The sequence below is a fragment of the Mus caroli genome, unplaced genomic scaffold, assembly GCF_978045245.1.
Source record: "Mus caroli unplaced genomic scaffold, Mus_caroli_1 scaffold_7, whole genome shotgun sequence".
Lineage (NCBI taxonomy): Eukaryota > Metazoa > Chordata > Mammalia > Rodentia > Muridae > Mus > Mus caroli.
In genome coordinates, this window is record NW_028227262.1 from 62,265,780 (window position 1) to 62,281,154 (window position 15,375).

At 43.6% G+C, this 15,375-nt stretch overlaps 1 protein-coding gene across 3 annotated transcripts in view; it reads right to left on the minus strand.

Annotated features, from left to right (window-relative positions):
- Positions 1–14,261, minus strand: part of Gfpt1 (glutamine--fructose-6-phosphate transaminase 1) — a 49,691-nt gene extending 35,430 nt beyond the window's left edge. For 2 of the 3 annotated variants that reach the window (XM_021165076.2, XM_029478737.2), the window contains exons 1-5: positions 14,103–14,261; positions 6,453–6,560; positions 3,636–3,743; positions 2,768–2,893; positions 1,311–1,369 (exon numbers count right to left, since the gene is read on the minus strand). In XM_021165076.2, coding sequence (XP_021020735.2) covers positions 1,311–1,369; positions 2,768–2,893; positions 3,636–3,743; positions 6,453–6,560; positions 14,103–14,109 — 408 coding nt within the window. In that variant the 5' untranslated portion in view covers positions 14,110–14,261. Of the gene's footprint in view, positions 1–1,310; positions 1,370–2,767; positions 2,894–3,635; positions 3,744–6,452; positions 6,561–8,620; positions 8,753–14,102 lie in introns of those variants that run through there. The other variant, XM_085840382.1, reaches the window with a different exon arrangement.
- Between the last annotated feature and the right edge of the window lie 1,114 nt (positions 14,262–15,375).

The window sequence follows — 15,375 nt, forward strand, 5'->3', positions numbered from 1 at the left end:
TTTCTCAAAAACCAAATGCCTTTCTAATTGTGTGCACACATATATGCGTGTGTAGGTCTGTGAGTACAGGCTAAATGTGTCGCCGTGGTGTGTGCTTGAGGGTTAGAGGACCACCACGAGGCATCATCAGCTTTAGCTGTCCAGCTTTCTGTGGGTTTCAGAGAACAAACTTACTGCTGTCCCCTGGCAACCGCTTTACCCACGGAGTCACCTCATCAACCCCAAAGATCTTACTAGTTACTAACTTTTTTGGATGTCATACTGAATTTATTCTACCCAAAATTTAAATTAAAATTACCTAAAAATTAATTTATAATGGCAAATTTAATAAATATGAACCAATTAATATAGTTAATAAAATAATTAAAATTATTTTTAATCAAAATTAAAATCTGATTGTAGAGAATTCAAAATAACATTATTGAATACAACTCAAAAGGCTTAACTTAGATTTGCCGCATATGAATTAAACTGTAATGAAAATATAGTAGGATATATAATATTCAAAATACTAATTTCATGAGCAACAGTTATTTGGTGCTCCTCAACTGTCCAATGAAGAGCCATTAGTTATGCATGGTTATTTACACTAAAACTTAAAACCCAGTTTCTCTGTCAGAGCAGTTCAGCAGTCCTATAGGCACAGCTCCCACAGTGCTAGATACAGAGAGTTCTCATCACTGCAGAAACTCAACAGACGACACTGAGATGGCCCTGTCACACTACAGAATAAAGCTTGTCCTCAAAATGCCATGTAAGAAATCAGAACTGTGGGGTTGGAGAGATGGCTGAGCACTTGGGAGCACTAACTGTTCTTCCAGAGGACTGGGATTCGATTCCCAGCAACCACATGGCAGCTCACAACAGTCTGTAACCCCAATTTCTGACACCCTCACACACACATGCATTTAGGCAGGACACCAATGCACATAAAATAAAAATAAAATAAATTATTACAAAAAGAGAAATCAAAGCCGGGCGTGGAGGCGCACACCTTTAATCTCAGCACTCGGGAGGCAGAGGCAGGCGGATTTCTGAGTTCGAGGCCAGCCTGGTCTACAAAGTGAGTTCCAGGACAGCCAGGGCTATACAGAGAAACCCTGTCTCGAAAAACCAAAAAAAAAAAAAAAAAAAAAAAGAGAGAGAGAGAAATCAATACTGTTCCACTGTCAGCAGAGAAATACAATGAAACGCCACAGCCTGGAGATCATTATGGGAATTACTTGAACATGTCTACATAACGCTGCACACCCCAACAAACTACCTCCCGACTCGCAGAAGACGGTGTCTTCCAGAGTCACCTCACTTACCAGAAACTTTTTCAAGTCTTTGTAGTTGGTGATGATTCCATTATGAATAACAATGAATTCTAGAGGAGATAAACGTATTGACCGAATATTAGGGTCTGGTAAATGCTATGAAGAGCTATCATTACGTGTAGGCTTCCCGTTGTGTTTCCCCTCCAGTTGTTGTCTTAGTGGTTGCCCTGGGGTTTGAACCCAGGACCCCTCAATTCGAGGCAAGCACTCTCCCAGCCCTCCTTTCTTGAGACAAGGTTTTACTATGTAGCCCAGGCCAGCTTTGACCTAGTGGTCATCCTGTCATCTCTGTCACCCAGCACACCTATACAAATCTATAAATAGATTCTTCTCAGGGAAAAAGTAAGTAATCTGCTAGTGGTCTCCTCGGGGTCAGCAGGCGCTCCCCAGCACTGCTTCTGAGCTGATGCACACAGCGTTAGTGAGCATGTACATGAGCCAACACACCAGTTCTGACTTCTGCCCCACTAAGCTACTACCCTCGCACTGGGGGATGAAAGGAGCAAGTCTCCTGTGCCTGTCTCCTCACTGGCAGAACACTACTCTACTTGGACACTCGGGTCTCTATTTATTCTTTGGTTGAGTTTAAACGTAAGTCCTTTCCAACTACAACAATCCCAGTGACACTAAATAAAGCTTGGGAACTAATGCCTACATATTTACCAGCGTCTATAAATTGATTTGGGGAAGGTCCAGATCATTCCTGGAATGTCACATGAAAATGTCAAAGTAGCATTCCAAGAGCAAATAAATATAATCCTGAGAGATCAATTTCATCTATTTTTATTAAATGATGACTGAAAAAATGTTAAAAATAGATTACCAAGAGTTCACAGTATTACATGTAGTCATGACAATATACTTTAAATTCATATATTGAAAGAATAATTATGACTGGGTATGATGACACATACCTTTAACAGCACTCAGAAGGTAGAGGCAGGAGGATTTCTATGAGCTGAAGACCAGCTTGGTTTACATAGTGAGTTCCAGGCCAGCCAGGGCTACACAGTGAGACCCTGTCACAACAACAGAGAATAACTATTACTAACTACCATGGTTCTGTGGCCCTAACAGGCCTGACCTCCTAGACTAAGCCCTCTTCGGTACAAGGCAAAGGCTAGTCAGTCAGAGTAAGACTGCTTTAAACAAACAAATATAACAGGAGTAGATGTAACTAGTAATACAAAACCAACAGGGAACTTACAAATAACACACTAAATTGCAAGAAAAAAAGAGATAAAAAGACTGACATATTGTAGAGTTACCAATTTTTATTATTGGAATTCCAAAATAACCTAGGGATGGGGTTAAGTTCTGTACACTGTCTGAATATGTTTTGAAATTTCCAGATGAACAGCAAATTAAAGTAACAACATAAGCACCTGGATTCCCCTCCCCATACTGCCCACTAAAATCAGTTCAAAGCACACACAATCTACTCATACCATTATTTTTATCAGAGCGCTGGGGGTGACTATTGACAGGATTGGGTTCTCCATGTGTCGCCCAACGGGTATGAGCTATTCCAAGATGCACATCAAATTCTATATCCAAGTCCATATCTTGTTGTTCTGTAGGAGATAAAGTTTAAGACTCCAGTATTTGATAATGCTGTAGATATAAATTCTATTAAAGAAAACTATACCAGCCCCCCTTATCCACAAGGTTTGTGTTTCAAGATACTCAGTGGACACCTGAAACTCCAATGGCACTGAGCTCTGCACATAGCAGGATTTCCTACGCTGTCACTGTTTCCATTTGAATAAACCACACACTGTGGCCTGTGGCCACAGCTTCTTCAGCTGGAGACACAACAGCAGAACTAGCACCAATTTGTTTTTGCTTCTCAATTTTAGATGGCAGATCCACCCTTACCTTACCTCTTAACAAAGTGAGCATTTGATTTTCCGTCCTTCCATTTTAAGTAAGAATGCTCGCCCTCCCCCTTCACAAGAAGCCCCTTCTGGCTTCTCTGGCAGGTCGGCAAGCCAGCATCAGCATCTTGCGTTTGGGGGCATTATCAAGCAAAGTAAAAGTCGTGCCAAGTGGAGACACATGAGCAGGCCTCCTATGCCAGAGCCATCCTCAGGAGGGGCTCCTGAAGCCTCTGCACTGTGAGGTATGCGCTTGCTCCAAACCCGCTGAACCCAATTTCTTTTCTAATTGCTATGATCGTGTTTTGAAGCTCAGGAACAATTTAAACCCAAGCAGTAAGAAAATTACTTTCCTTCCTTCCTTCTCTTCAACCTTTAAGTCTTCCTCAACTGTGTCCAAAAGGGGGAGAGTGGGAAAGAAGCAAACTAAGCACATTACTGTGAACTTCTTCATCCAGTGCCTTAACTTTTCCTTTCTTCTTAATGAGCTGGATTTTGCAGGCGTTGGCTTCCCAGTCTTTGTCATTGCCTCCGTCAAGTCCCACACCTAAATTAGCAAGAGGCAGGTAGAAAAGCAAGACTTAGAAACTGGCTAACAATACCAATATGAGTAAAAGGTAATAATAATTTAGGTAAATTATACATTCATCTAATTCATTTACCAAGTGAATTTTCTGAAAACCTACTATGTGTTAAGTGACAGCTGGGAACGTAGCTGAGCAGTGAAGAGCTTATTTAGCATGCGCAGGGCCTTGTGTTCAAACTCAGCATCAGAAGAGAGGGCCTGAGAAGGAAGGTCAGGAAAGAGGTGCGGAGCACTCAATCCCTGTCTAACAGTCTTCAGAGACAACAGACAGAGGAAGAATAATGATGATCAAATGATTACTTGGACAAGCAACTGCTACATAAATCGAGATTAAAGTGCCATAGGCATAGCAGAGACGTGCAAAGTGGGGTGCTCGCCTCGGAAGGAGTAGGCACCGTCAGGAAGGCATCTTCTGAGACTTAAGTTACTAAGAACTTGAAAAGCTTTCTTAGACCGTGAAGGTCATTTCCAACAAAAGTAACGTGGCAAGAACAGCTAGCAAATGCTCTGAAATGGCAGAGAGGAGAGGATGGGTTGGTGAGGGAGAAAGAGGACATTACAGCTGAAACAAAGCAAAAATGTAGAAGGCCTGATTTGCACAGACAAGCGAGAGGCACAGAAGGGCCCGATGGGACGTGAGAAGGCAGCAGCCGAGGTTCCCTCCAGGGTTCAAGGAAGTGTGGCACGATTGCTGATGGACAGAATGCAGAACAGAATGAGGTCTGCAGTGAGGACCACAGTAAATTCAGTTCAGCTATGAACCAGCAAAGTGCACTGCACTGTGGTCTACCCGGGAAGGTATTTCTAGAAGGCAGCTGGAAACCCAGGTCTGCAACTTGCTCATACCAATTAGATATGCAAGTCAAGTGTGATAGCACATACCTGAAGTCCTAGCACTTCAAAGACTGAGGCAGGAGGATGGTAAGTCTGAGACCAGCAGGGTCTACAAAAACTGTCTCAAAAACTTTACGCAAACAAAATACATGGACTGTAAATCACAATGTAGAGGTGATGAAGTCATCTCACCATGAAAATACAAAGACAAGTGAGCTAAGCAAACAACCTCCGTGGGTGAAACGGGGGTTCATGCCAGTCATCTCAGCACTAGGAAGAAAATGTCTACCCGAGCTATACAACAAGACCTAAGCTCAAATAAATAATAAAAAATGAAAAAGAAATCTTACAGAACATTCCTATTTAAGCAACAGACAAAAGAAAAGAAGCCTCCAAGGCTGACAGCAAACCTCATCATCACCCAGGAGAAGCTGCTATGTTAGGAAAGCCAAAAACGGAGAACTGAAACACCAAAGAAACAGGGCTGGGGACTGTCCAGCACCCCTTGCATGTGCAACCTTGGCTTCCATTCCCATACCTACCAAAACAGGAATGAGAAACTGACAGGATATCCCTGTGGGATCTTAGATTTCAGGAGGATTCCAAGCCCCTGAAAGGCTCCCGTGCCTACGTTCATGAACAGTGTGTTCCTCTGGATGGACTGCTGCTGTGTGTGTGTGTCTGGCTCTGAGTCATCTGGAGTTTACCTAGTAGAAAACATTCCTGTGTGCTATCACAACCTGCTGCTAGGACCATGAAGTGCATCCTGGTAGAGCAGGCTTCTTGGAAGCTGCTGCCTGCTTTCCTGCAGACTTCATGCCACACCTGCTCCCTTTCCTGATTTCACCCTGGATTCTTCTGCTGTAGTGAATCACAGAGCTATGAATGTAACTCTTTGCCGAGGCACATGAGTCGCTAGGAACCAATGAAAGTAAGCTTCTGGTGGGCCCAACACAAGGAGCCAGAGTCAGACAGACTCTGCCAATCTCCAGCACAAAAAGAAAAATGAGTTTACAGGCCGGGCTGGAGAGATGGCTGAGAGGTGAAGAGCGTGTGTGCAGGAACCTGAGGCTAGTTGCTGGACCCATGTCAAGCTGCTCACAACCACATGTAGCTCCAGCGCCTGTAGTCATGGTGCAGACATACAATTAGAAAGAGACCTTTTACCATGTTCTACAAGTTGTCCCACAAAAATGTCCCATAGTTTATGGGGGGGATTTTTGTTTTTTGGTTTTTGGGTTTTTTTTGGTTGAGACAGGGTTTCTCTGCATAGCCCTGACTATCCTGGAACTCACTTTGTAGACCAGGCTGGCCTCGAACTCAGAGATCCACCTGTCTCTGCCTCCCGAGTGCTGGAATTAAAGGCGTGCACCACCATGCCCGGCATAATTTATGGTTTTATAGTTAATGTTTGTTTGGTTTTAAAGATAAAGACTCCTACAGCCCAGGCTGGCCTCAACCTTAGCTTGTCCAAGGATGACCTTGAACTTACCTTCCTGGCTCTACCTCCTCAGTGCTGAGATCACAGGCCTGAGCCACCAAACCCAGCTTGCATGGTGCTAGGGATGAACCCAAGGCTTCATGTATACTAATCGCCTCCCCAAGCCCTGGAGTAACGTTATTCCTAAAGGAAATCACTGAGAAGCAATATCCACATAAATGATAATACTGCTGAAATACATTCACAAACCCTTTAGACATGACCAAAATTAAAAATTCTTAAGACTTGCATTTACAAAACAAAGCAAACACAAAGTAAGTCTCCTAAAATTAATAAAAATACTATTTAGATTCAAGAATCAATCCAAACCCCATAATATAATTTAAAGGAAATACCAGCAGAATCATATCCTCTGTATTCCAGTCTCTGAAGGCCTTTGATTAGTGTCTCCAAGATTTCTCGTCTTGTTCGAGGAACATGGTAATTTAAATAAGCAAATATACCTGCAAAAAATTTAATGGACACTCTGATGAATCAAACCTTACACAATTATGTTTAGGCTATGCAAAAATATAAAGCTAGATTCCACTTTTTAAAAAGAAATAAATTATTTAAAGTCCATTTAACTTTTTCAAAAGGGAAGTTTATATAAACATAAAAGATTAACAAAAATACGTCAAAATAAGTATTTAGTTGTTTCCAACAAAACTTATAAAGCTAACTATTTCCTTAACTGCCATTTTGTCAAGTGAAATTTATTTTTTAAAAAGCAAATTTGTGGGCTATATACTATTACATTACATATATACATTTTCTAGTATTTTAAGCCACAAAATAGTTCCTACAACTATAGAGCTAAAATAACTGAATACTTCTACTATAAATAGTGTTTAGTGATAAATTTTGTGTTAAAAACAAAACCTCACAATTTACTTTTTTTCCAGACCTGAAGACCACATTTGAGTCAAGGGCTCTATCATTCAACAACAACCCAATGTAATAATTTAATAATAATAAAAAATCTGACCTAAATACATAACTGCCTCAAAATGATTTGAATCAGGTTCAGGTACCATTGTGGACGAGCACAGACTGGAGAAGCCAGAGGTAGGGGAGAACCAGAGAAAACGGTGTCTTTGCTACTTTGACAGTTCTTCTTTTTCTCCCCCTTTGCCCCCTGGGTTCACCCCCTAACACTAGATAGAAACAACGATGGAGGGGAAAGAGGAATTAGGGAAATCCCTGAACCTAATGTCTTTCCTTTTGCTTCTTGTTTGACCACAGCTACCACAAGCAACCTTCCTAATCACCAGCAACTACCACCGCCACCTCTAGACACTCTGAAAAGTTCCCAGAGTTCCAAATGTCACACAATCACAGAAACTATCTGCAGCTGACAAAACCATGCCTCAGCTAGCGCTTGAGGCAAATTATGGTCAGTTGCTGTAGCCCCATATCCCCACACCTGGAACTAAAATGGAAACACATTCTAATAGTTCTGTACTTTAAGGAAACAAAATTCCAAAACTGTCACTACATGGGACCTCTGCACTGATCAACTCACAATAACTGTGGTTGCCTGTTCTAACATAGAAAGGAAAAGGGTTCATGAACCCTCACTCCTAACTGAAGAGATGTGGACAACTGGTGGCTGCTGAGGGAGAATCAGCTGTCTTTAGGGTGTGACTCCTGGTAGGTATTAGTACCTTCTGCATCCCTAAAGTCCCTCTTCCCCTGCCCCCTTCCCTATTCCATACTTCTACAAGGGTAATACTGATTTTCATACATACGTTAGAAAGTGTATTTGCCATTCTGGGTCTGGTTGATTTCACTCAGCACAATGTCCTGAAATTCTTTACCTATATTTCTACAAATGACAGGGCTTCACTGTTTTAGACTGAGTTGTATCCGTTGTACAAACACACACGTTCCTTATCCATTCATCCAATGAAAGGCACGGTTTGTATTTTGTATTGGAAAGTGTTGTAATAAACTGGAGTTGAAACTCTCTTTGGCATTTCAAACACCCACTACTGGAATTGCTATCACAAGTGGAAAAGTCTTCTTGTTAGTCTGAGGTGTGATATGAGTGCAGGTGTGCACAGCCCCAGTCTGAGGTGTGATGTGAGTGCAGGTGTGCACAGCCCCAGTCTGAGGTGTGATGTGAGTGCAGGTGTGCACAGCCCCAGTGACTGTGGAGTCCACAGACAACTCTTGGGAATGGGAACTATTACTTGGGCCACCTCACTGGCCCCTTCTGAGACAAGGTTTCACTATGCAATCCCAGCACTCCCATGGCAGTGCCTGTCACTCCAGTCCTACGGAACCAAAGCCCTCTTTTGGCCTTCATGGATACTGTCCACACAGACATACATGAAGGTAGATCACCCATACATATAAAAAATACGTTTTTTTTTTAAATTAGGACTATTATACTACAGAATCCTATCACACCTAAGATGCTCCATTACCATCTAATGTGATGTTCACATTAAAATTCACCCTAATATAAAAAAGTCCTTTACTGCTGAGTTGTTTATTCTAAAGTCGAATAAAGGCCCACCTTTCAGATCACAGTGTTGTCGCTCTTAAGACTCTTCTGATCCAGAGTGTTCCCCCTCACCATACCATTTCCCCAAGACAAGCATGGGCCACTGTCCCGCTCAATGCCTCCCCTTTGGAGTCGTGTTTAGTTGTTTCCATAATGTAGCTGCTCTGATCCGCCATCCATTGCACTTGGGAAAAATAAGTAAAATCTCCACCAAGGTTGGAGCTGGAGGCACCAATGGCTCAAGGAAGCACACTCTCTTGCAGTTCTTGCTGGGGACGCCAGGTCTCCAGTAGAGAAATCGAATCACTCAGTTGTGATAGACTCCCAGCTGTCAACTTTACTGTATCTGGAATGAATTAAAATCTAGAAATGGAGGGCACACCTGTGGTCCAGATCTTGAAGCTAGAAGATACACACTTTTGACCCAGATCTTGAGACATAGTGGCCATAAAAATCTTAGGCCTAGGAAAGGTGGTTCATGCCTTTAATCCCAGGAGACAGAGGCAAGCAGATCTCTGAGTTCAAGGCCTTCCTCAGACAGAGCAAGTCCCAAGTAAAGAACTTAGGTCCAGGCATTATGGTACACATCTTAAATCTCGGCCATAAGGACAATATAAAAAGGAAGGGTTCTTTTTCCTTCGACTGCTTGCACTTATTTGCACATGTGTTGGAAGCTACTTCTTCGGGATTCCAGCTTATACAGAAGACCAGCTGAAACACCCAGCCTCATGGGACTGAGCAACCACTAGATTCTTGGGTTTCCTATTCACAGCTGGTCATTGCTGGATTAGTTGGAACTATAGATGGTAAGCTATTCCAATAAATTCCCTTAATATATGCAGACATTCCATAAGATCTATGACTCTAGATAACCCTAGCTAATACACCAGTACATAGCCTTCTGAAAGTGTCTCCAGAACAGTTTCTAGAGCTGACGGACCTACAGATTTAACACATTGATTTAAAGTATGATTATGCATAGATTCTTTCCTTGTGTTTCCATGGTGATGGTGCATCTTCCAATTACTGGAATCTTTGATTCAATGAACTACCATACTCAAAAGTTACAACCCAAAAACTTTTTACTCAATAAAGGCAGCACTACTACAGCCAAGAATCATTATTATCACGGTTGGTAAACTGTCCTTTGAAATATTGGTCCAAGGAAACCCCTGAGTTAACCAGGCAGTGGTGGCATATGCATTTGGGAGGCAGAAGCAGGTGGATCTTTTTGAGTTTGAGGGCAGCCTGGTCTACAGAGTGAATTCCAGGACAGCCAGAGCTACACAAAGAAATCCTGTCTTGGAAAAAAAAAGGAGAAAAAGAAGAATAAAGAGGGAGGGAGGGAGGGAAGAAAGGAGGGAGGGAGGGAGGGAGGGAGGGAGGGAGGGAGGGAGGGAGGGAGGGGGGAGAGAAAGAAGGGAAAAAGAAAAGAGGTAAGGGAGGGAGGGAGGGAGGAAGGGAGGGGAAGAGAATCCACCAGTTAGGATTATGATATCATCTGCTATCTGAGTAGCCGGGAAGAGATGACAAGCAAACACCTACTCAGGCAGGCAGGGCAAGTCCACAGAGACACTCATACTCACATGGTGGCCTCCTAGAAAGAAGTCACTACTTCAGCTCGTAATTTAAGGTCTTTTGCCTTGTTTAAACTTCCCAGAATGCAGTCCTGCTTAAAGTAACTACAAAAGTTTAAGGTCGCCCTTTTGTAATTGCTGCAGTATTGTAGAGTATTTATGGGCAGATTTCCTACCCCAAACCATTCCTTCTCATTAACTGTCTGCGCCTTCTTATAGTGCCACATCATAACATGTAATAGACAGACCACACTTATATGACCACATCTCTACTGAGATGTTTCTTTATAATGGCAATGCTACATTTAACACTTATACACACTAATCCCTTATCATAAATACATTCATATTATAACTATGCAGCCACATTTTACATGTAAGATCCCTTTTTAAAAAAGAATAATGTTTTGAGGGCTAAAGAGATGGCTCAGAGGTGAAGAGCATGTTACTCTTGCAGGGGACCTTGGTTCTGTTCCCAACATCTACATGGTAGGTAGTTCACAACCACTCTTAAGTTTAGCTCCAAGAGATCCAATGCCCTCTTCCAACCTCAGTGGTACCAGGTAACCATTTAAGCATTATCTCAAAAAAAAAAAACAAAAACAAAAACAAAAACAAAATCCCACAGTTCTCAAATCTACTTCTACTTACACTGACTGAAGATGACCAACACCACTAAAGGTGACTGCCTCCCTTGTCACTAGTCTCTGTATCTCAAGGTAAGAATCCTCCCATCATTGGAACATTCCAGGTCTAACAGAGAGTATTACAAAGCTCTCCTATGCCTGATGAATTTCAGATTGCCTCAGATAGTACTGTGACAGCACCTGCAGCCATTATATCTGCATTCACTTTGTTTCCTCAAAGACAACTCTCTTGAGTCTTCTCTCCAAAAGACAAAAAGTGCCACCAACCACTTCATCACCTTCTGATCCTTTCTAGGTACCGGAAAGTTACAGTTGAAAATCCCAAGCCCCAGGAAACAACACTGAATATTGCTCAATGCTAAAGAAGGATAAGTAAAGGCCTCCTAATTAAAAGCTATATATATATATATATATATATATATATATGTATGTATGTATATGAGTCCAACAAAGTTACTAGGTTTAAAGGTTTCTAGAACCTTTAGTCTTGCTAATTCTGGGTCTCTGGGAGAAGACTATCACAAACAAGTATTACAAAACCCTTCCCATCTTCTTTTGCTCATTTCTATTAACCCTGACACCTATTAAGCTCTCCCTTCCCCAGAAAATGTGTATCAAACAAGTTCCCTCACAGCTTCTTCATATCCAGTGTGACTTCTAAAGAGCATAAACAGTATGTATTTACAAGTCACCCTAGCAGCCAGGCCCAGCATCCCTCAATAACCTTCAGGTAAGTGTCTCAAAAAAATAAAAAATAATTTTAAAAAAGGCAAGAATCACTAGTTTAAAAAAAACAATTGAAAATATATACCTATTCTCTGGGAAATATATAATTCTAATATAAAAAAGTGTTACTGGGTTCTAGGACAACCAAGCCTACACAGAGAAACCCTGTCTCAGCAAATAAAAACTGAAATGCCTCAAATACTGTGTGCTAGCATATTGATTTACTTATTCTTCATAATCAGTGGAACTCAGTGTAATAGCTGCCTTGCACTAGCAGCCACTCTGACTAACAGTTCCTCCTTCCTTGCCTGAGCTTCATGAACTACATCCGATTCCTTTTTCTTTTTTGTTTTATAGTATACAAATACTTTTCTTCCTGGTACAAGATGAGGAAATAACCCGCAACCAGAATGCCAGGTACTTGCCTAGGTACATAACTCATCACTCTAACACAGTTTAACTAGCTGGGTGTGGTGGCAGAGTCCGGCCATCCCAGCCGTTGGGGGTGGGAGGAGGATCAGGAGTTCAAGGTTATTCCCAGCTACAGAGTGAGTTCAAAGCCAACCCAGGCTATCGAGAGTCAGTCTCGAAGTAAGAGAGAAAACTGTTAACTACCAAACACAGCAAACTAGTAACTAACCAAACACAGCAAACTAGTAACTAACCAGCACAGCAAACTAGTAACTAACCAAACACAGCAAAGTAGTAACTAACCAAACACAGCAAACTAGTGACTAGCTAGCTTGGAAATTCACTACTCACAACTCGAAACTAATTTATGAATGTCTTGTAAAACCAATCTATTAAATAATAAAAGTGTAATTAATTATGAAGTCAACTCTAATCCAGTAATTCCATGGTGTTTAGAATTCTAAAATCTAGAATCTCTAAGCTTAAGCCTGCTCTTCATTTTCAGAAGGCGAAATGATTAAACATAGGAAAACACACACTGAGGACAACCTACCCCTTCTCAAGTTCCCAAGTGAAAGACTACAAACAATGTTTCTCACACAGCTACAAGTCTTACAATATCTCTCTAAAACATGTTCTTTCTTTCTTGGGAACCAGGCACAGTGGCTCATGCCTAGAATCTCAGCACTCACGAGGCTGAAGGAGAACTGGGATCTAGACCTAGTTGAGAGACAGCGTGAGACACTATTTCTAAGAAACAAACACTTTTTAGTCTAGTCATCATTGTCGGTTTTAAAAGGAAAGGTAAAAAATATAACTTTTTAAGGACTACTAATGGCTCATTCCCATTTTACAATATTATTAGTGGTATCATATATAATTCTCATGGTATCTTTTAGTAACACTTTTAGATAAGGGGGGCGGGGGTGAGGGGTAAGACAGGGTTTCTCTGTGTAACTGTGTTCCAGCTGTCTTGGAACCAGGTTGGACTCAAAATCACTGATTTCCGCCTGCCTCTGCCTCCTGAGGGCTAGGATTAAAGGCGTGTACCACCACCGCCCAGCTAAATAATAAGCCTTAAAATATGGAATAAAAGGCCCTATTTTTTTAATGGTTGTAGGAAAGACATATGTTAAACAGGTGCACATGCATGATGCAAGATCTTTAGCCAGGACTACTACTGTCTCTTCCAACAAGATCACCTCTGAGCCCACTTCATCAAGTTATTGATTTAGTAATGGTTCTGTTGAGACACTTAAGAGTGGCAGAAGTCATGTGGAGTATCACTGTCAGTGCGTTGGCTTGAGTTCTCGCAGGCCTGCCTAAAATAAAGTGACTAGAATTAAGTATTTTTAAGACTGCAAGATAAGTAAATTCAAGAAATGCTACCAGCCAGGAGTGGTCATTCATACTTGTAATCACAACACTTGGAAGGCTGAGACAGGGCAATGTGAATTACAGGCCAACCTGGGCTACCAAGTGGGACCCAGATACAAAGAGACAGAAAAAGGGGGTGCAGGGTGGGTGGGGAAGATAAGAAAGACTGGGGGTGTGGCTAAGGGAAAGAGTACTCACTCACTTGACAAAGCTGCCTTTATGAGTTTAACCCCCAGTACCACACAGCATGTTCACAGGTCACCTCACTCACCTGGTGGACCTTCCCCTAGGCATCCCTCCATACTTGGTCACACTTTGAGCCTCACAGCTCTTCTAAGGTAGGCATTCATCTATCCTCTGAGCTCTATGCAAAGGGCCCCCTTGAACACTCTGATGCCCTCCCTGGCCCACCCCACCCCCAACCCTCTAGCCCCTTTAAGTAGCCTCTGACTCCTAGGGCCCCCACAATCTCCTCTGCCGGCCCCTCTTCTCAAGCACACTAGCTCCGGCCGCCTTCAACCCCGGAATCCCCATCTTAGAGTCCCTGCCTCACGGACAGCCTTTCCCCCCAGAGACCCTTCTCCTTCCAGATCCCGGCTCCCCTCAGAACCCTCAATCTCCTCGGGACGCCCGCTCCACAAGCCCCCTTCTCTTCAGGACCCCAGCCCCAAGGCCGCTCCGTTAACACGCGCTGTCCACCTCTGGCTTCACTGCGCGGGCCCTGCGGCCACCACACACCCCCATCGCTGCCCTTACCGCACATGATGTTGGTCACGGGCGAGGGCCGAGCTGTCGGGCGCGCGGAGAGCTTCGGAAGCGAGGGTGAGCTCGGGCCGGGGTGGCGGCAATGAGAGGACTCTGGGATGCGACAGCTCAGACCCGACTGTCGGACTCAGCGCTCGCTCCGCTCACAATTGCGCCCCGCCCCCCCGGCCACGCGCGCCGCCGCGGCTCTCCCATTGGGCCGCGCCCGCGCCGCTCACGCGCAGGCATCGCCCGCCCAGCGCGCAGACGCAGAGCTGCGGGTAGCGACGTGGCAGGGGCTCGACCAGCATCCGCTTTAGGTTCCTGGAGCCGCCCGCTGAGGGCGAGCGGAGCCTCGGAGGAGGAGGAGGAGGAAGGGAATGTTTACACAGCAGTTTGTGTGTCTTAAGGGGAACGGGAAGGAGGGAGACAGAGAGAAAAGCTGGAGGGCAGGAGAGAGAGCCTGGGACAGACGTGTCAGTAGGCAGAGCCACGGTGGCTGGAACTGCGCTGGTGGCGCAGAGGTGCGCGAGCCTGCAGGCCGCCCTCGGGCAGCCATTCCGGTGACGACCTGAGCTGTAGGCAAGGTGCTCAGCGCCCCACTCCTTGCCTTCCTCACTGTTCTCTGCCTAAGGTACCACTATTCAGCAGTCCCAGCACTGCGCCTGCGCTCAGGGAGGCTGTGGGCACGTTGTACTCCGGATCGCTCATGTCACGAATGAACTCTCCATTGAGAAAAGAGGAGACGTGTACCAGAGAAATTAGCGGGGCGTTTCCTTTCGGAAGGTTTAAATAATACCTTGGAGCAAAAGTAGCTGGTTATCAGCCCGCTCTTGATAGCTCTAACGGAAATGAATGAGTAGGGCCCACAGAAGCACTCTCAGCCAGAACCCGCTTCCTACCGCTCCAGCATTCAAAACTGCACGCCAGGGTTATTCTGCAGAGTCCCACATCACATCCTTGCCACTTTTAAGTGTGACATCTTTAGGTTTCCCCAAGATGGTTTTAACATCTCATCCTTTGATCTGACTCATACAATAAGACTTCTGTATTAAAGGTGGTTTTTTTCCTCTCCCCACTAAACTGTTAAGTTCCTTTATGATAGAGTGAGGGTTTTTTTTTTTTTTTTTAAATAACCAACACTTGCCTAGTCATAGACCCGAGCAATACGTGGCAAATCAAAACTGTTCTGGTGGCTGGAAAGAGTAATAAAAGCCTTATAGACTTGTCCTCAGGTCGTTGTATGTGCAAGGAAGCAAAGGTTTTTCAGTTTTTTTATCACCTA